Below are 22,400 nucleotides of genomic sequence, written 5' to 3'. Positions count from 1 at the left end.
TGATAAAATTACCAGATTCCACCATGGAGGCGTTTACGGGGAATTGAATTTTATTAGGGTAGTTAGTTAAAAAGTTTAAGTATCGTAACTACCCTAATAAAATTCAATACCTCCTAAACGCCTCCATGGTGGAATCTGGTTTTTTTATCAATGATAGACCTAACTATGAGCAATCTATCGGTACCGGTCACAAGTTGCACTTTTGAGTTTTTTGGAAGAAAAAAAATAGAAAGTTCAAGTATCGTAACTACCCTAATAAAATTCAATTCCCCGTAAACGCCTCCGTGGTGGAATCTAGTATTTTTATCAATGATAGACCTAATTATGAGCAATCTATCTGTACCGGTCACAAGTTGCACTTTTGAGTTTTTTGGAAGAAAAAAATAAAAAGATCAAGTTCAGTAACTCAAACTACCCTAATATAATATTTTGACAATCGATTCCTCCTAAAGGCTTCCACGGAGGAATGTGTTTATTTTACCAATTATAGACCTAATTAAGAGCAATCTATCAGTACTGGTGACAAGTTGCACTTTTGAGTTTTTTGGAAGAAAAAAATAAAAAGATAAAGTTCAGTAACTCAAACTACCCTAATATAATATTTTGACAATCGATTCCTCCTAAAGGCTTCCATGGAGGAATGTGTTTATTTTACCAATTATAGACCTAATTAAGAGCAATCTATCTGTACCAGTCACAAGTTGCACTTTTGAGTTTTTTGGAAGAAAAAAAATAAAAAGTCCAAGTATCGTAACTACCCTAATAAAATTCAATTCCCCGTAAACGCCTCCGTGGTGGAATCTGGTATTTTTGTCAATGATAGACCTAATTATGAGCAATCTATCTGTATCGGTCACAAGTTGCACTTTTGAGTTTTTTGGAAGAAAAAAATAAAAAGATCAAGTTCAGTAACTCAAATTGCCCTAATATAATATTTTGACAATCGATTCCTCCTAAAGGCTTCCATGGAGGAATGTGTTTATTTTACCAATTATAGACCTAATTAAGAGCAATCTATCAGTACCGGTCACAAGTTGCACATTTGAGTTTTTTGGAAGAAAGAAATATTTTTTGATCGATTGATGTGTAGTATGGGGAAATTGTTTGAGCCAAAATCATTGTTTACTGCGTATAACTCAGAAACGGTAGGATATAGGAAAAAATGATTTAGGTACAACTTGTAGATAATTTTATGGCCTTTCAACTTTTCCTTAAAAGTTTTTCTCTAACATGTACCGTTTTTGAGATTTAAGCGAAAAATGAAAAAATGGACCCTTTCCCCCCCTCCCCCCACTCCGGGGCTCCTCCTAGTGTCCCGGGGTTTTAGTATGTTTATTACCTAGGGACTCTTGACATGTTTCCGAAGAAACATCTTACGTTACTAACTCACGCACTCTAGAACTTTTTATTCGATGGACTACAAGCACACTTTTGTATTTATTACATTGAAATTGGTATTTTTAGCTAAACTTTTATAGTGGTTGTATCAAATTTGCTTCATAAATAAGGGCAGTGTACATGAATAGTGAATACCTTTTGATTCATTATTTATTAATTTGTAAGGTACTTGAGAATATCTCAGCTTGTAAAGTTAGATAGAGAGTGATTCTATTTTATTGTTTTGCAAGCTTATAGACATGTAAAACTAGTTTCACAACTTGCTGAATAGTCATTGATAGCCCATTTAACACTTTGGCGTATTTTTCATACGTTATTTACCATTTTAACTGACAGATAAATGAAAAAGAATATAATCTAGCTAATAATATGGCAGTATTACTTTGAATTAAAAAATAATAACATGTGTACACACTTATTCAGGTGTCAGACCAAACGAAGCGCTGGTCAGCGGCGGTAGTGTGCCGCGACGACACGCACGCGCCGCGCTCTGACCGCTCGCACGCACACGATAATGCGCACTTTCAGAGGCAGACCAATAGACTGTCCATGCAGTTCTCGGGGCCTGGGTGAGTTGGAATTATTTATGTGATTTGGTCAGTTATAAAATTGAAATATACTTCTTGTTAAAATAATCCGATGTGAAAATAAAAGAATTGATAAAATGTTTGGACTTTAAAGACGTAGAAGAATTAATATCTTACAAGCCAGTCCAAATCCAGTTTTTCTTTTGCAAGTAGCAATTCAGTCATTATTATGCAGTAACTCTCTATATTCTGTGAACTTTAAAATATTTAAGAATAGGTACTTAGTTTGTTTTATCCACGTTTTAATCAGATTTCAATTCATCATCCATAGGAAACTATCTTTTACCAATAAAAACAGTATAAATAAATTTTCATTCCAGCAGTGGTGTATGGATGGAGGCAGCGGAAAGAGTACAAATGTACGGCAGCAAGAGTCTACCGAGGGATGCACGCAGAGAGCCGCTAGGGCAGGACACTAGCGAGCATAGCAATAGGTACGTTTGGACATGAGGATAAATAATTAAACCTATTAAATGTGGTGTGGATAACTGTTGTTGAGCCATAGGCCAGTAAGAACAAAATATGGCAATTTAATAAAGAAATATACAGTAAAAGTTCTTTATTCGGGGGCAATAGGTTCCGTAAATGTGCCGCGAATAGAGAAACTGTGAATATGGAATGGTAATTTGTATGGGGTTAAAGGGGATACGTTCCTAGGTGACGAAATAAGGAAGCAAATACATAAATAAATCAGTTTTATTGAAATTTTTTACCATACATATTTATTAATTACCATTTAATTAGGTATTATCTTCAGGTTTAGGCAATGACTTAGCACTTTTTACTCGTTTTTTAGTCGACATTATAAATTCGTAGTTGTAGTTCAGGCGTTTTCTAAGGATAACAATTGATTTTTATTTAGGTAAATACCTACATGTATGTACCGATGTACCGATTCGATCCGCGAATAAAGAATTTTGGGCCGCGAATATAGAAATTAGGTCGCATTTTTTCCACCCGCGAATAGTGAAACCGCGAATGAAGGAAGCGCGAATAAGGAACTTTGACTGTATAATATTCTTATTGAGGATTGCTTTCAATCAAAATCTATTTAAATGGTTATGTGAGCTGAATGCTAATCTTAATCTCTCCAAAGTTAATCAATTTATGCATATAATGAAATATAAATAATAATTAGTAAGTACATGATACATCATGATCTAAAGTTCTTTTGATTTTATGAGCCTATTTTAACGTCTTTAGAACTAGAATAAATTGGTATTTACCTATTTATTATTTCTCACAGAGTAGAAGATATGTTGCGGTGGGTGTCGGGCGTCAACAACGTGACGAACGTTCACACTGCGCAAGAACGACCCGCGGATCTCATTAATGAAGGTATCACTGAACTTTATAATTTACCTATATGATACCTATTATGCTAAAACTGAAATGTTTAGATGTTATGTGTCAAAAGTATATTGACCAAATGATTTACTTTTTAATTCGCTGAGTATTTTGAACAGTAAATCAAGACACTGAAAGTTGGATGACTAGTCATATTAATTAAGGATAAAGAGGCATAGGTACTTAACTAATGCTTAATTTGAATACTTAATCAAAGGCTGTTACCATTTTCTTAATCCATTTGATCAATTATTCTGCCTGATGGTGGGTTAGTATCACTTGAAATTAATAGTATTGCGTTATTTTGGTTTGTTATTTTATATATTCACATTCATTATTTACTAGCGGTCCGCCCCGGCTTCGCCCGTGGTACATATTTACGTTTTCTCTACATAAAAACCATCCTCGTACTTGAAGGAATATAATAAAAAAAGAATTATCGAAATCGGTTCAGCCGTTCTCGAGTTATGCGCTTACCAACACATTTTGCGATTCATTTTTATATATAAAAAGAAGATTAGTACGTATATGCTAATTCCATTTCAATTTTTACTCTTCGTGACTTTAGTAAAGAAACCTATAACTTTTTAGATCAGATACTACCCTGTCGACGCTCCCCTAAGAAAGTAAGAAGTGCATTGTGTGATTTATTATAGACCACACAATTTACTGCCACTTTTATTTCATTTCTAGGGTTCTGTACCAAAAGGGTAAAAACAGGACCCTATTACTCAGACTTAGCTGTATACGTCTGTCCATACTAATAAATAAATAAATCCCCAGGTCGAACCAGCGAGCGAGCGATATCCATGGAAGTCCCCGTGAGCCCCGCGAAGTCCCAGGGGCATGGGGCTGCGGGGGCGCAGGCCGTGCCCGTGTCGCTGGTCAAGGGGGAGAAGGGGCTCGGCTTCACCATCACCACACGGGACAACCCCACGGGGGGACACTGCCCCATTTATATTAAGAATATTTTGCCTAAGGTAGGGTGTTAACTTTTATCCCTACTAATATTATATGCGAATGAAACTTTGTCTGTTGGTTTTTTGAGTTTTTCATTAATTATTTCTTTGTTGCTTTGTTGTTTCATAATAATTCAAAGATGCAGTGCAGTTTATATCACTTTAACAAATCATGTTTTTTAAAGATGGGCACTTTGAGACTGATCTTGTAGAATTCTTTATAAGTTCTCATTTGTAATTTTGAGCATGAATGAAAATTATGATCAGTTAGATTACAAACCCTAAAATAATAAATAAGAACTTAAAATAACTTAATCAAGAATGACTAGTCTGCTGTCTGGCTAGTTGTGTAAAAACAATAAATACATACACTTAATAACCTAAAAAAAAAGTTGTTTGTCTGTAAAGTCGATTTACTGACGAAAGTTATAAAGTGACAACGTCTGATTGTGCATCTTTGTCGGTCGTTCCGCGCTCTCGCTTGCACTTCAAGCCTTACATGGAACGCCTCAGAGCGAGGTAACGCCGCATGAGTCATGTTTTTTCGTGCGTGCAGCCGGCTCTATCGAATTATAAAACGTTGTCACGTCAATAATTAATTTTTACCAATTTGCAGGGTGCAGCAGTAACAGACGGTAGATTACGAGCGGGGGATAAACTGTTATCAGTGAATGGAGTGTCTGTATCAGGTCTTACACAGCAACAAGTGGTCGCGTTGTTAAGGAACACGCCCACTGACTCCACTGTGGACATACTTGTGGAACGGGCACTGCCTAATCGGACACAGGTATAATTATATTTATTTTTGTGTATTAGAGGAAAGAAAACAAGTTTAAATAATGTAAAATGCTAGATGATTGTGAAATCTGATCAAAGATGTTGTAAAATTTGTGTGCTTTTCACGTTAATTGGACTAGTTAAAAGGTGCCAAATTTTCTTACTAATGAAAAATCTAAATTAATCTACCAGGTAAATTATAGTAGTCAAGCAAGTAAATTATATCTTATTATCTTTTACTGCTGTTGGTTAAATGAAACAAATAAGAATACATATTATTTTATTTAAATTTATGAAGACAATTTTCCTCACACCACAAAATGATGTAACACACCTAAATTTTCATAATTTTATCGCAATCCACCTAACCTTTTCTAAATATTAGTATAAAACTTAATTTTCTTAATTACAGAGGGTAGAACCCCAACAGAGTCCAACGAAATACGCAGAAAAAGCAATAGGTGCCCCCAAACCAGAGAGCGAAAGAGCCATAGAGAATGGCAGAGTTTCCAGTATTGTCAATGCTATAAATGCAAACAACAACTCTACAAGAGGCAGAGTTTCCAAGAGCTCTTCAAAAGATGACCTGGTTAAGGATCAGTCTTTGGATTCTGCGTTGCAGGATGCTTTGAATTCTTCTACGGGATCTGTGAGTATGATTTTGGTCTAGAAACTTCTAGAATCATTAAAGATTTAAGAATCATTAAAGAAGAATACATGTTATTTTTGCTGTGTTACTTTATACACAAATATTTCTTCGCTGCTTTCATACATACTATTGATCTGACAGTTTTTATGGCGTGGACACTTCTAAAATCCTTTAAATATTTTTCAAAATAATATAAACATTGTTCTTTTTAACCCATTGAGCCCCGAACGGCCCGATCGGTCCACGACACAATAGATTTTCTATTGTGTCTGTGATTCCGGGGCCTGAGTTATTAACATTTTGCTCTGTTATTATTTACAAACATTTCTTCGCTATTTCCAAACATACTTTTGAGTTGACATTATTTTTTATCCATAATTTTACTATTTCAGGTATCAGGGCTAAGAAATCGTCTTATATTAAGACTAGAAGTGCCAGTACACGAGTCGGAAAAGGCGGGTCTAGGAATAAGTGTGAAGGGGAAAGTGACGGCTAGTCCGAAACCTCATGACTTGGGGATTTTTATCAAGTCGGTGCTACATGGAGGTGCTGCTTCTAGGGATGGCAGGTAAAAACTTTTTATGAGGTTATTATTTAATGTTCGATTTAGTTACTTTTAAATTTTGTATTGAATATTTTCCATGCATTTTTTAATGTTATTGGGAATAATACCTAATATATATAAACATAAGTTAGATGTGTCGGGTCTTGGTTTATATTTACAATAATTAATAAATATCGAAAAGTTAGAAAACAGTTTTATTTTATTTTTTGTGCATTATAACATCAATTTATGATCGGTCACTAGAAATGATGTGAATACTGAATAGGCTTCTTCTGGGTAGGCGTGCTCCTAAATAGATCGCATCACTGCTTTACATCGGGCAGGATAGCGGTCAAACGTCTACCTATTTATTATTAAAAAAAAAGACGGGTTGCACTCCGGGAGTGCCGTCAGAAGTGAAAACTTGATTTTTAACGTTCGGCATGTTTGATATTTTGGAATAGTTCCGTCTTACGCATGGAATATAAGGGCTAAAAAAAAAAAACATCCGTCTTACGCTTTTTCGATCAGGCCACGTGTCCTGACGCGAGTTTAAGATTTTAACTGTGTGAAAATTGTAAATTACTTTCTTGATTTTTAGCAGTGAAAATTTACATCTAAATTTTAAATTTATACCTAATCACATAAATTACGACCACTTAAAAATAATTATTATTGGCAGGTTACACACAAACGACCAGTTACTGTCCGTGAACGGCGTTTCGCTAGTGGGCCAGTCGAACGCGGAAGCCATGGAGACGCTGCGGCGAGCGCTCGTGCACGCGCGGCCCAACGTGCGGGGCGCTATCTCGCTCACTATTGCACGGCGTACTGGTACGTAGTGACTGAAGCCATGGAGACGCTGCGGCGAGCGCTCGTGCACGCGCGGCCCAACGTGCGGGGCGCTATCTCGCTCACTATTGCACGGCGTACTGGTACGTAGTGACTGAAGCCATGGAGACGCTGCGGCGAGCGCTCGTGCACGCGCGGCCCAACGTGCGGGGCGCTATCTCGCTCACTATTGCACGGCGTACTGGTACGTAGTGACTGAAGCCATGGAGACGCTGCGGCGAGCGCTCGTGCACGCGCGGCCCAACGTGCGGGGCGCTATCTCGCTCACTATTGCACGGCGTACTGGTACGTAGTGACTGAAGCCATGGAGACGCTGCGGCGAGCGCTCGTGCACGCGCGGCCCAACGTGCGGGGCGCTATCTCGCTCACTATTGCACGGCGTACTGGTACGTAGTGATTAGTGTTTGTATGGATCAGGGGTGCTGTGGAGTCGTTATGAATCGTTTTTTTTTTGGAGTGGAAATTGAATTGAGTAGTGTTTTATTTTTAGAGGTTACATTACAAAACAATATACAGTAAACCGCGCCGTAATTTAACGAATTACAAGGTACTCTTTCGTAAAACATTTGGACTATAGGGAATGGAATAGAATGGAATCTCATGGAATCTCTAGGCTGAACTCTATAATCTGACAAATTTAATACTCCGACACTTCTCTGCAAAATTGTCGGAATATCACGAGTCCACTGTTGCTATTTCATAAACATAACTAACTTACTTATTAAACTATACAGGGTGTAATCGTTAAGTGTGCACAGGCGATTTTTCCGTAAGTATTACAGATAACAAAAAACTTTAAACTGATATCGAAAGTACTTAACCTAATGAGTAAAATGGCGGTAATAAATTTTTAAAAATAAATCGAGAAATATCAAAAAAATTATCTTTAAACCCTCCCATACATTAAGTATGAAATATGAATATCCCATATACATTTAATATGAAAGATTTTAGCTTTCTTTTTTGGTTTTCTGCTTTAATTACTTCGCAAATTTGAAGTGGCATATTCCACGCTTTTTCCGGACATTTTCACGTATTTTCCGGGGATTTTCCGAGCATTTCCCTGGCATTTTCCGGGGATTTTCCACGCATTTTTTCGGACATTTCCCAGACATTTTCCGGACATTTCTCACGCATTTTCCGGATATTTTCCAGGGATTTTCCACAGTTTTTCCGGAAATACTCACTCATTTTCCGGATATTTTCCAGGCATTTTCCAGGGATTTTCCAGGCATTTTCCACGGTTTTTCCGGAATTTTCCACGCATTTTCCGGATATTTTCCAGGTATTTTCCGGTTATTTTCCGGGAATTTCCCAGGCTTTTCCAGTGATTTTCCGAGCATTTTCCACGCTTCTCCCGGACATTTTCACGCATTTTCCGGATATTTTCCGGACATTTTCACGCATTTTCCAGGCATTTTCCGGATATTTTTCCGACATTTTCACGCATTTTCCGGACATTTTCACGCATTTTCCGGATATTTTCCAGGGATTTTCCACGGTTTTTCCGGAATTTTTCACGCATTTTCCGGATATTTTCCGGTTATTTTCCGGGAATTTCCCAGGCATTTTCCGGTGATTTTCCCAGCATTTTCCACGCTTCTCCCGGACATTTTCACGCATTTTCCGGATATTTTTCGGTTTCAGTTTAAAGTTTTTTGTTATCTGTAATACTTACGGAAAAATCGCCTGTGCACACTTAACGATTACACCCTGTATATAAATAATTTTGTACTTCTAAGTCATTCCTCCCGAACTGCATCTGTTAACATGAAATTACATTTTACTAAAACACAATTATAATTCCAGACAGCACAGACAACCTAGCGAGGTGGAAGGACGACACGCCACCCAACGGCAACGACACAACCAATTCAAACGAAACATCCCAAAACTACAACACGGTAATCTACAACAGCGAAAAACCAGACATACAAAACAACAACCACGACGACAAGAAAACTATCGTCACAATAAACAACAACAGCTGGATATCTAACCAATCGGATGACAGCAAGGGTTATCTAGAGCGAGACAAAGATACGATTCCCCATGATAGTAAGCGAGATAGCTTCGAATGGAGTCGTTTGGACGGTTGGAACCCGGTTATAGATCGGTTAACCGGGTTAAGGAATGAGAGCTATTATATGGCGACGCAGTTAGAAGCACCGGCACAAGGCAGGTTGGGGCATGTGCACATGGCACGTGCGCCTGCACACCATCATGTTATTATTGAAGAGGATTATGGCACTAAGTAAGATTATATTCTAGTAGTAATATTATTGCCACTACACTACAATTACCATTCACATACAAATTCAGATATACGGAGGAAAGACTGCGCATTCAAACATACACGCACGCACACACGCATAACACGCATATTAATGCACACGGGTGAGCGCCATGTACAAATGTATTTGTTTTTGACACCAAAGCCTTGTCTATAAAAGAGCACTTTCAATGCATATTGCTTTCAAAAATTCTAATACTGTTTTTTTTTGTTCTATTCAAACTTATTAACGAAGTGACTCAACATAATAACTAAAATAATAAGTATTAATAAAGGTACACTCCCACTAGGGGCAGCAATGGCGGTGAATCCGGCAGTGAATGCGGCGGGTTCAGTCGAGACGCAGTTGGTCGTCGCTCTATGTCTGAGAAACGACATGCTGCGTTAGATGCTAAAACCACCGGCACTTATAAGAAGATTAAGGAAGTTAAAGCGGCTGGTAAGTGGCATATTGTAGACTTAGCTTTATATGTATATAGTGAGAAACGAAACGCTACGCTCTACGCAAAACCGGCACGTATAAGAAGATTAAAGAGGTTAAAGCGGCTGGTGAGTGTAAACGCGCCTTTATGTAATACAGTGGTGGATACTAGCCATTTTGCAGCTGAGAGATTGTTGTTGAACGTTTTTAAATGCAAGGTGCGCTGTGGGAACATATGAACTTGCCTGAATAGATGGATGGTCGAAAAGATCACTTGTACAGAACATATACATAGAAACAAAAGCGTATTGTTTATTTAAACTTGCAATATTATTAGAAGTTACACTATTTTTTATATACAAAAGGTGACTTCATGAATCATGGTACTACTTGATCTATACGCATAACCCAATTTATTTTTCATGATTAAATAATAATAAAATATTAATTACAGCGGTACCAGTGGGCCCGGCACTAGGCATGCGCAAGTCGTCTAGTCTAGAATCCCTACAAACGGCCATACAAGAGACGCAGAGGAATCCGCGCAACGAGCCTATATATGCGCGTGCGCATCCACGTAAGTAATGATTACAATTTAATATATTTTTTTTGAAAATATAAAAATAATATTAATAATTTATATACAATATTATTATTTGTAATGTAAAGTTTATTTACAAAGATTAAACTGATACATTTGATTTCAAACACATATTTTAAATCTTTCTAAACCTTATATTTCTGAAAACAATACATTGATGATAGTTAAATATAGCCCTTGTGATAGAAATAAAACATCAAGAAAAATTTTAATTTAATAAAGTTAAAAGCACAGTTTTTCTGCTATAAAAATAATGTGTTTTTTTTTTATAAAATACTAGCTGCTCCGCGCGGTTTCACCCCCGTGGCTCCACCCCTGTTGGTCGTAGCGTGATGATATATAGCCTATAACCTTCTTCGTTAAATGGGCTATCTAACACCGAAAGAATTTTTCAAATCGGACCAGAAGTTCCCGAGATTAGCGCGTTCAAACAAACAAACAAACTCTTCAGCTTTATAATATTAGTATAGATTTGCCTTTTCCAGCATTAAAACACTGGTTAACGGACGACAACAACGCGCCGGAAATAATCCGCGGTTCGCCGCAACAGTCGTCTCTATCACACAAGAAACCATCTCTACTCAAGTCATTATCTACTATGTTTAGGTGAGATAATATACAAATTATTATATTTTGAAAGATATTTTATTTGTTAACGTTAGAAAAGTAGAACTGCTAGAAAAATGAGTTATTCCAATTTTGTTGTAATTATTTTATCATAGAATCTTTCTTGGCAATTGGCAACAATCAAGAGACGGTCTATATCTCAGTTCAAGTCAGGTTTGATTTGACCCGCTAGCGTGTTTATAAAAAAGTTAAAAAGTAATATTAAAGCACTACATACATAAGTGTAGCTCTTATCTATACTAATAAGACCTAGGTTAGTATATAAATTTTACCCACTAATTAACAAGAAATTTGAATTGAAAGCCTTATTTTTGTAACAAACCTCTATATTAAAAATAAAAATTATTATATTATGTTAGGATCGGCAAGCCACACAAACGTGAAGACGCAGTATATGGACGCGCGACGCCCGCAAGATCTTCTGAAAAATCACTCGCTAGAGATGAACGACGGGATGAAAATAGGTAATATTTGGATATATGCTGATTCTTTCATTTTATATATGTTGTAGAGACTTAAAATATATATGTATTTGAACATAATTTGTAATTATTTAATCATCGCTTTTTACTTTTTTTTTTACCAATTTTTTTTTATTAAATTATTTTTGAAGATTTCAACATTTGAAAAAAAAACAGAGCTCTGCATTGTTAATAGCATTATATTTCTTGCACTATTAAAAGTTTGTCACATGCAAATAGATATACAGATCTGATATTTATCTGTATTAACATTAAATATTAAAACAATACACACGGATATACATGTGAAATATTACCAAAATATTGTTAAAATATGAAACATTTATTATAGAGAGGAGCTCCGTTCCCGCCAAAGCAGCGAACGTAGCACGCGGTCAGAAAGAAGACATGCACCCGCCATACAGGTGAAAATATTATTACCTGGTTAAAAATTTCAATAACTAGCACTAAATATATAATTGTTAAATCCCAGTAAAAAATGCATGTCAAGGAATTCGGATACATTAAATAAATAATGCCCTGGGACCATTGAATTACCATGTACTACGTACTAGAGAGGGCATCTCTACTAAACTATTTCTAACGCGAGTTAGAGTCAATCGTCTCAAGCCATTTTTTTTTTGTTTCATTGATTGGTTTTAATTGATAATTTTATTCATATGTTTTTAATAAGATAAACAATATTTATTTGTTACATTGATTGGCTAATTTATAAGTAATAAAAGGCAGAATATCTACAAAGTTTCTATTCACTAGCCGGCCGGCGCCGCCGCGCTTGTTACACAGATTTTGTTCGTGTTGTCCTCTCTATAGTAATACCTCAATGCCTGGGACCCAAAATTATAGAGAAATTCGAATAATATAAAAGAATACAAAATATCAATTTATCAACGAAAACATGTTTGTGTTCTCAGGCAATGGAGAGTGCGTGGGGTCCAACTGGACACTACGTCAACTATGAAGAAATACAACAGAATTTAAAGTGAGTAGTTATATTCGTTTTTATACCTATACAGGGTGTCCCACTGTTGCTATACTATAACTACAACTATAACTCAAAGGAGGTTATAGTTTTGCATACGCTGAGTACGTAAAAAATACTTATAAAATTCCAGACGAATTTTTTTTCAAATGGATGAATTCTTAAACTCTATGTGTACACCCCTAACAAGCAACCCGCCCAACTTTGCCACCCGCACGTGAGCTATCGATTAAGATTATGTTTTCATAGACAAAATGCTCACATTAGCGAAACGGTATATGCTGACTGCGCCAAGCTAAAGAAGAAAACATGGATTTTCAGGAAAAATTTTGCAAAAAAATTTTGAGGTCTTTTTGTTGTTTAATTATTTTTTACGTGATCAGTGTATGCAAAACTACAAAACTACAAGGCCCCTCGCGCTTAGTATACCAATAGTGGGACACCCTGTAAATTATAGGACGATGTTAAAGTGATGTCCTACGAAACAGTCCTTCAAAACAGAAACAATCAAGTAAATAGTAGCTCGCATTGGCATGAAAAAACAGTACAATAATTTTTATTTTTATTATTTATTTAGCGCCCGTCGAGAGAAATTAAGCGAAGTCCAAATCGGTCAAATGAGGCGACAAGTGAACGCGCAAAGAGCCAAAGCTGAAGAGGAAAGGTAATTATCATAAAATATTTTTTTTTAGGGTTCCGTACCTCAAAAGGAAAAAACGGAACCCTTATAGGATCACTTTGTTGTCCGTCTGTCCGTCCGTCCGTCCGTCCGTCTGTCAAGACCCTTTTTCTCAGGAACGCGTGGAGGTATGAAGCTGAAATTTATATCAATTACTCAGGTCTACTGTCCCTTGAAGCTGTGAAAAAATCAAACTTCTCAGCCAACGCAATCAAAAGATATAGCCGTTTATGCCGCAAATTTTCGACACTTGCAAGGGAATCAAAACCTACAGGGTGCTTCCCGTGAACTCAGAATCTTGAAATTTGGTACGAAGCAACGTCTTATAGCATAGATAAAGGAAAAATTACGAAAACCATAAATTTTTAGTTACATCACATACGGAACCCTCGGTGCGCGAGTCCGACTCGCACTTGGCCGGTTTTTTTTATAATAAAATTGATCTCAAATAAAATCTATTTGTATCATTATTTATGAAATGTCTAATTTTCCCTATACAGTATACACCCCAAGTTATTACATTTTATTATCCTTCATTTTTTATGATTCACAAAACACATGCACTTAACAAATAACACTATTAAACATTGTAATTGAAAGTAGGAAAATAATACAAAATCACTAAAAATTATGAATTACTTTTAAAATAAAGAAAATGACTATATAGGTATAATCATTTATTAAGTAACAACATATACAATACCACAGAACATATAAAAGAGGTTAGAAAGGCATTGTAGGCGGGGCAGACGCGCCAAGGATATGAGCACTGCTCACATCATCATCATGCGTATGATTCGTTCCATTTTAAATCGCGTGATCGCGCGGCGCTATGATTGGCTAGATTTGAAATTGCAAATATGTGCGTAAGCGGACTTGCACGGACTTGCCACACCCACAGGCGACACCGGTTCTTATAGGAACGGCGAATTATTGCCATTCTAACCTCTTTTATATGTTCTGTGTACAATACCTACAAAGTCATCGCCTACGTCAATAGAAACAATTTTATTTTCAATATCTAATATTAACTCAGTAGGTACTAAATATAGGAATTATGATTAGTTTTAATAAAAAAAAATGACACCAACTTCAGTTAAAATCTAATCTATACATATTTGCATAAACATAATATCTTAGGTATCTATATCATTAAAAAAACGTATAGAATTTCAATGAACGATGAGAAAAGCATTACAAATATTCGATTCGATCTTAAAAGCCAACAAAACGAGTGAGAAAATTCAAAATTAGGTTTTCCTAATATCTATTGCTGTCGCGCTATGCCTCAAGCCTCCCCCGTAGAGCGCGACAGGGACAACTGCAGCTCGGGCCGAAAATACCTAGGAAAATTACGCAAATTCGACGTTCCGTAGTCCCCTGTTTTCTCCTCCAATACTGGAACGATTTAATTACTTTTTTCGAAATTTAGTAGAGAAAAGTATAGGCTATGTTGACGTTTTGCTTCTTTTATACATTGTTCAAAAATTAGTTTTATGGAAGACGGATCATAACGGAAAATCTATCCTATTTCTTACGTTTTGAAAGATTCACTATCCAAAATGGTCAACTTTATTTCACTTATCTAAATCAGGCACTTTATAATTAGTATAATTATAAGTATAGAACACAAATACCTTGCCATTATTACGGAGATAAAGACAGACAAAAAACAATAAAATCGTCAATAATTAAAGTATAATAGAAGAGATCACGTTTCACATTAAATCGGTTCAATTATATTCATACTGATTCAATTACCTGACATATTCATTAGTACGAGAATTAGCATTACAATACCTTTCCGTAATTATACGACATTTGCATTATTTATCAGTATACACGATTTGTCGTTCAATTATCAGATTATTAAGCAATTTTATTATCTAGTTTTTATTCAGTAATAGAGTAAAATGTGAATAAATTAGTAAGGAAAAACATTCCCAAGTATTTTTTATCACAATAAGGAAATATGTTTTGAACGTACGCAAAAACAACATTAGCGTCATGCGCTTTAATGTTGGCCATAATGTTTTTTACAGCTTTTATGACACTATACAATGAAAAATGTTCATATTATTATCATTTAGATTGGAAATTTTTTTGTGAAATAACGCAATGAATCTTAACTTTAATTTTATTTTATCTTATATATACCTATAGTACTATACCTGTATAAAAAATATGTATGTGTATATTACTTGAACATAATATGCATTTGAATAATTAAGTCGTTTCATTAAAAAGTCCCTAGTTCTACTTACCTGTCTTATCAGGGGAGTCCCAAGGCATAATCTTTTAATTACACAATATAATCTTTTAATTGTGTAAATTATACAATTTTATACCAATTATACACATAGGTAGGTTGTTGTTTCAATAAATTATTTCATTTAGATCTCGGGTTACGACTTACGGTAGTGGCCCTGTCAAGAACAGTCGAAAGGTCGAAGGCACTTAACACTTAACATTTTTCGATATATTTAAAACGCTATTATTAGCTTACTTGTATGTTTGTGTGTAACAGACTCTTAAGACTCGATTTTGACCCACCTTTAACTGACAGATTTAATTCAAATTTTGTACACTCAAGAATCAGTGACAAGACAATAATTTCATGAGTTTAAATGTATTTTTTTAGTTTTTTGTGTTCAAATCGCGTGTCAAGCGTTAGTTTAACACGTACGTCCAATTATTTTAACGAGGTCTCATTTTATTTCCCGCCACCTCGATGTCGGTAAGATGCATGTGCTTCGTAATACATTTATACGTTTAATAACCAAGCTAATTGCTAGTTATATTGTAATTGTCGCGGCCTCGGCTCTGTTGCTCGCAGGTTGATGTCCCGTGCTTTAATTGTGTACTTTATCCGACTGCGAAGAGAAAGGTTTTAGTGTATGTATCAATGTATGTTTATGTGGCACGCTCTGTGTAAGTGTAGTAGAAAGTGCTTATTAATAAGCTTGAAAAGTCCCGGTAGAAATTGTTACAATCAATAAAAGTGTCAAAAAATACAAAATGGCATTCATTATCCTTTTTTTTTGCAAATGCTTATAAGTACTATCATGATTTAAAAATACCATTTGCAGCCATTTGTATATGAAGAAAAAAATACTTAATAAAATTTTCCTATATATAATATGTATTTGCACTCATGCGTTTCTTTCGCTTTTATATAATTTCATATTTAATATTGTCTTCTCGGAAATATTGCAAAGATACAAATAGATCATTCGTCGAATCAAGAATATTATATAAAATGTAACAACATCGATTCCGCGAAAAAGCAATAGAGACATATTTTTCTTAAAAATAATGGAAATATATGTGCATGGGTATCTGTAATATTTTCAATATTTTGTAGAGATAAGAGATGAAATAAATTATAGTATGGAGAATCCAATTAGGGATGTAACGATACATGATTTGGCCGATACGATACCGATACCGATATTTGTAGTAATGTATCGGCGATACCGATACCGATACCGATATCGATGGCTTGGTAGAAAAATAAATAGTGAATTATGCATAAAAAGTTACCAACATTTAACAGAGACAACTGTTAATCGTATTCTTTTAAATAAAAATGTCAAATCAAAAGACAACAAAACCATTTATTTTAGTATTATTATTTTACAAAGTCAGTTAAACTTTAAGTAATACACATTACAGTACCTAATAAAAGTTTACTATTGGTAGAGTTTTTTCAGAAAACAAAGTGCGCACGCGCGGGCGGCCTCCCGCATCGTTCATTGGGCGCGGGTTTTTGAATTTTTTGATATCAAAAAAATTGGTTGTTTGTAAAGTAGGTTTACGATCGAGATGTTTACGTGATAACATAATGCAGTGGCAGCGCTCGAGATGAAACGGGAGATCGGTCCGTCTCTCTCTCGTTATACCTGCGATCGCGCTCGTGAGGTTTTGGTGTGACACAAGTTTATGAACATGTCACCCGACTAAAACGATTTTAAAAACGTTATCACGTTAAAAATTAAAAAAATTCAAAATTATTTATTTCTTTCCTTTACATAAACAAATTTGTGATTGGAACACTCCTAGTAAGCAAATAAAATGCTTGTGTCAGGAGGTTCCGCTCTTCCTTAACACTATTACAGAAACAGAAATAAAACAATATGAATGAATACAATGCAAAAACATAAAAGAAAAGAAAGAATTTAATAAAAAAAATATCGGTATCGGTTGATTTATTATCGGCGATACCGATATATCGGCCGATATAATCGGCAAGCCGATATAATCGGCGGTATCGGTATCGTTACATCCCTAAATCCAATATTTCTCCCAAAAGTATTTCGTGCTCTTTCACTAAGAATTATTAAAAACTTACCAGGAAACATACCAGGAAATAACATATTTTTGAATTAAACACTTCATTAATCAAAGAATAAAAAATAGAATGATAAAATGCTGAGAAGAACTACTATACTTACATTAATGGTAATACCTAGTTCTTAGATCAACATTCCAAAGCCTAATCTATATCTACTAAATTTAATCACTTTATTAATCGTGCGATACTATTTTAGCCATTATGTAGGCATGTAGCAAAAAGCAATCTTGCAATTGTTCTATTTTATGGCGAGATTGAATAAAAAGTGTTCTTTTTTAATTATTGAAGAGTATTTTTCAATTAGCATGGCTGGTTTTAATTATCTCCTATAATTATTTCTTTAACCTGGTAACTCTTGATTTATCTTCATAATTGTTTTAATTATATCTATTATATATTATATACTATTATATATTTTTTTATATTCTTGCTTCAAACTTAATAGCCATTATAGCCATTCTGCAAATTGTTGCAACTAAAAGAATTTTCTAAATTTAATTAAAATTTATTCTCATTTTTAACCGACTTCAAAAAAAGGAGGAGGTTATCAATTCGGCTGGTATGTTTTTTTTTTTTTTTTTATGTATGTACATCGATTACTCCGTGGTTTCTGAACCGATTTACGTGATTCTTTTTTTGTTCGATGCAGGATGGTGTCGAATTGGTCCCATAAAAATTTTATTCGGATAGGCCCAGTAGTTTTTATTTTATGAGCATTTTTGTCTGTATTTGTAAATGTTGCAAGTGCAAGTTTGAAGTCGGTTGTTTTTAACGCAGTTATTGACTTGTCTATAGCCGACATAACTCAAGTTATTAATGAAATTGACAAAAACAAAATGTTCAAACAAGAAGATCTATAATCCAATAAAATATAATATCCTCTACTTAACATTATTTATTTATTTATTCAACTGCATTCATATTATGCAATAAAGATGCCAAAGAGATACATTTATAGAGTTTGAGCTAATATTGCTATTCATTATCTCAAGATATTTATCGCTTTATTTTTAGATTTGACTTCATTTTTTTGTGAATGGATATTTTTAGATCTCTACAAATACGTTTGTTGTGTTAAATCCACAAATCTATCTATTTAAAAAGCGAAATACATAATATCAATTCTTGTACAAAAATAAATTTTGCATGTGTATCCTTGTATGTCTTATTTTTAGTATCTGCTATTTTAATCGATGTATATTTGTTCGTCTTTTAGTCCATGTTTGTTCATTTGTCCTATATGTTTTCTGTTTTTTTATATTAATATTTAGTTATACATATTAAAAATATAGTATTTTCCAGCCGTCGCATCGTGGGGTCAGTAGTTAATCAGTCGCAGCGCTCTTGGCGCGAAACCCGACCTCACACTACATACTACGAGTATGAAGCCGCTCCTCCGCGTAGGCCTGGGAAACTATCGCATTATCACTAAAATCTTTAAAACTATTATATGTAATAGCTTTCATTGTATTGAAATAACCAAATTATTTTGATAAACGCTCGGGCGCGCTACACGCATAAACACGCATATTCGAATTGGTTTTTTCGTCGCAAATGGCGACGATAAAACTAATTTGATTCTATTCTTATGTATATTTAAATAATGGTCGTTAATCGATATTTTACAATGGTGTCCGGGCAGTGCTAAGCTGATTTTATTCCGGACATTTAATTTAATGTGTTTTTGATGACACCTGTCTAAGCCGATTAGCGACATAAATATATCTATTATATTGTGTAGCACGCCTTAAATTGATACAAGCCACCAAATATTTGTTAAATATTCCGATTTGTATTTATCATTCAAAACATTTAAATAGCTATAATTGGATAAGCTTTGAATCAATTTGTGAAGTTATTTAAAAGGATATAGGAATAAGAAATGTAAAAACATTGTCTAAATCTTGAAAGAATTATATTTGAGTCGTTTAAATGCACGCCATCTTGCCTTTACCATTGAATTTTACAAACAGCGCCCCTACCGGGAACGTTAGTAAACTATAATGAGATGATAAGTAATTTCATTTACTGCTACCAATTAAAAATTAAAAATTTGAGAAGATTGCTTCCATTTTTTTGTGGTATTAATTTTTATATTTTTATACTTTTCCGTATTTTAAATGGTTTAGGCAAGATGACACGCAATAGACGACTGTTCTTAATGAAGCATAAGTATATTCTTTTATGATTTAGATCATTAAAATAAATATTGGTTTTAGTTTATTGTCACTAGTTGGAGCTCTCAGTTAATATCTTATATTTTGTCACTTTGTAAAAAAACGTTATTTAAAAAATTCCTTTATTTCGTAATTTACAACATCAATAAATCAACATCACACCTCAGGAAAAAAACGTCATATTTTAAACAGATTTTCCTCAAACTATTTTAACTCCCAAAAAAATGTGTTCTCCGAAAAATTTAGTTAGAAAATGTCGAAAAAGTTTTACCATATGTCCTCCATCATCGTTTAACGCACTTAAGCGTTTCCAAAGAAACTCGAGTGAGATCACAAAATACGGAATTTACGTAAAACTATTATTTACTTCAATTATCCGAAAGTATACATTTGCGGCGATAAACATGAAGTTTAGCTAGTTGGATTATTTTTGTAGTCCTAGGAAATTTTTAATTTTTTGTTAAAAGTTAGGTCAATAGTAAATTTGTGTAGGTAATTAAAAATGTAAAAAAAAATCTATTGTAAAGACTTAATCCAATAGTTTTGCATCCCAGTGTTTTTTCTAATAAGTATAATGAGTTATGTTATCGATCTTTGTGGCTATTATTAAAGAATATTTGGTAACAAGTTTAAAATGATTGAGTTAGTACATTCGAGGAATTGATTTTCAATTATATTTTTTGTAATGTAAAATTACGGTCTATTATTTTTTTTTTTACAAAATGGAATGTTTTTTCTTATGAATTCATTGTATTAATTAAAACTTGCTATTAAAATGTACATAATTCCAAATTGAATTGTTATAAGCTAACTGTAGGATAATAAATTATGTAAATTTAATACATTCCTACTTACGTGTAAGAATCATAAATCAAAGAAGCTTTAAAGTGTAGAGTAGACATTTAAGCTAAGTAAAGTTTTTTTTATTATTATATTGTATTTACGTAAAAATGTGACTGATTATGTATGAAAATTATTCATGTTTATTTTATAAAATGATGTCATTGAAATTGTGCGTTTGTATCGAAGTTAGAATCGAATGTTTAATAATTTATTATGTAACTATTCCGCCCCCATTCTATATTCGTATTCCGTCAGTTATGTGATATTACAATAAGGTTTCCTACGACTCATCTGTTAAAATAAAAGTTGTTCTATTATATTGAATAATTTGTCAATTAAATGCGAGGCCTAGAAATTTATAATTTCTCATAATAGTTTCGTTGATACGATTTAGAATAACTAAATCATGTCTTCTATTCGTACCTATTTGTAAATATAATTCAAAAATTATTTCTGAGAAGAATGTAGAGAAATAATAATATTTGTTAAACTTGACTTATTGCATATTGTATTAATTAATTATGAACAATTGTAGGATTAAGTTGTATTTGCAAATATATTATTTTGCATCTAAGTGCCCATACTGTATATAGAACATGTTTTTGTAACGTGTAAGCGATATCGATTTGTATTATATTTTTTATGTTGTATTCAATGCGATCGGCCATGTGTACCTTAAATCAATAAAAAATGATATTACAAGCAACTTTTGTTTTCTTTTTATCACCATTTTACTATAACTTTACTATTTTACTCCATTGAAGTTAAGAATTATTACAACTTATGTTTACTATAGTTACGTAATACTCACATTCAATAAATGGATATTTTAATTTTTATTGGTTCAATGACTGATCTCGAAAAAATAAGTTAGATAATTTAATCCTCAACGGATTAAGATTACTGAAGTTCATAATTATAATATTTTTTGAAACGTAACTTATGAATTTTGGCGGCTAGTAGGTAGAATGGTTTTTTTTGCCAAACAGTAAATAAAACTATTTTCTTTCTATTACTATTCATTATTTACCTTTTAGAATATGTCCTTCAAGTAACGTAGTAAATATGTATATCAGCCCTTTATGGAACCAAAAGGACCGTTTAAAACGAACCTATCACGATATCTCTGAATCTACCCTCGCAAAGCAAGATGGCCGCCTGAACCAGTGTTTATCGCACCGATATGGCTTAGAAGGGCAAGGTTACAGCTCGCATGTCACTCGCCATTTATCTCAGCCTGTTAACGTCCTTTGTGGCGGCCTTTGTCGTCTTTTCGTGACCAAAGTCTTACATTGACATGTATTTTTCAGGATTTTCCTCTAAGAAAATAAGCAGAAATAATAAATTTGTACTTAGGTGAAACCATAAATTGTGTGCATAGATTACTCAGGAAGATAGCTGTTTCATTGTGGGTTTCTTATAGTAGGTATAATGTTTCTGTGTAATAAGATTTCTATCATTTCATATTTTTTAAATATAAGTACCTACTACCTAACTACCAAATGAAAGATTTTTTATTACAGTGCTTGTGAGGATTACCTACGCACAGACTTAATTATTTAAATTAACAATAACATTGCTCAAAATTTAATTGAACAAAAACTAAACAAAAGGCTTAAAGGACGATGATTAATGTTGGCTAAAACATTCATATGACGTAGACAGCAATCTACCTGGACATTTTGAACACCTTTTAGAATTGAATTTCTTAATTTATTAAATTGATAGTCATTAATGCTATGACGTGTTTCGTTCGAATATGCAAATAAGTTGGGAACGTTTCCATTGACTTGCATTACGTCCACTCGGATGCTTGTCTAATCTCGAG

General features: G+C 34.0%; 1 protein-coding gene across 1 annotated transcript in view; it reads left to right on the top strand.

Moving 5' to 3' along the window:
- Nucleotides 1–21,278, top strand: part of baz (par-3 family cell polarity regulator) — a 54,494-nt gene extending 33,216 nt beyond the window's left edge. The window contains exons 4-20 of the mRNA XM_089699298.1: nt 1,822–1,967; nt 2,306–2,419; nt 3,232–3,323; nt 4,116–4,312; nt 4,908–5,078; nt 5,481–5,717; nt 6,110–6,285; nt 6,944–7,095; nt 8,923–9,367; nt 9,697–9,845; nt 10,282–10,404; nt 10,914–11,034; nt 11,415–11,519; nt 11,869–11,941; nt 12,452–12,519; nt 13,097–13,183; nt 18,855–21,278. Of these exons, the coding sequence (XP_089555424.1) occupies nt 1,822–1,967; nt 2,306–2,419; nt 3,232–3,323; nt 4,116–4,312; nt 4,908–5,078; nt 5,481–5,717; nt 6,110–6,285; nt 6,944–7,095; nt 8,923–9,367; nt 9,697–9,845; nt 10,282–10,404; nt 10,914–11,034; nt 11,415–11,519; nt 11,869–11,941; nt 12,452–12,519; nt 13,097–13,183; nt 18,855–18,984 (2,586 nt within the window). The 3' untranslated portion in view covers nt 18,985–21,278. The remainder of the gene's footprint in view (nt 1–1,821; nt 1,968–2,305; nt 2,420–3,231; nt 3,324–4,115; nt 4,313–4,907; nt 5,079–5,480; nt 5,718–6,109; nt 6,286–6,943; nt 7,096–8,922; nt 9,368–9,696; nt 9,846–10,281; nt 10,405–10,913; nt 11,035–11,414; nt 11,520–11,868; nt 11,942–12,451; nt 12,520–13,096; nt 13,184–18,854) is intronic.
- Nucleotides 21,279–22,400: the final 1,122 nt, after the last annotated feature.

The sequence above is a fragment of the Colias philodice genome, chromosome 9 (assembly GCF_061535455.1).
Source record: "Colias philodice isolate Cphi_HAF_F1 chromosome 9, ilColPhil1 Martin Lab GWU primary, whole genome shotgun sequence".
In the NCBI taxonomy this organism is placed as follows: domain Eukaryota; kingdom Metazoa; phylum Arthropoda; class Insecta; order Lepidoptera; family Pieridae; genus Colias; species Colias philodice.
This window is presented reverse-complemented; position numbering and strand designations above follow the sequence as displayed.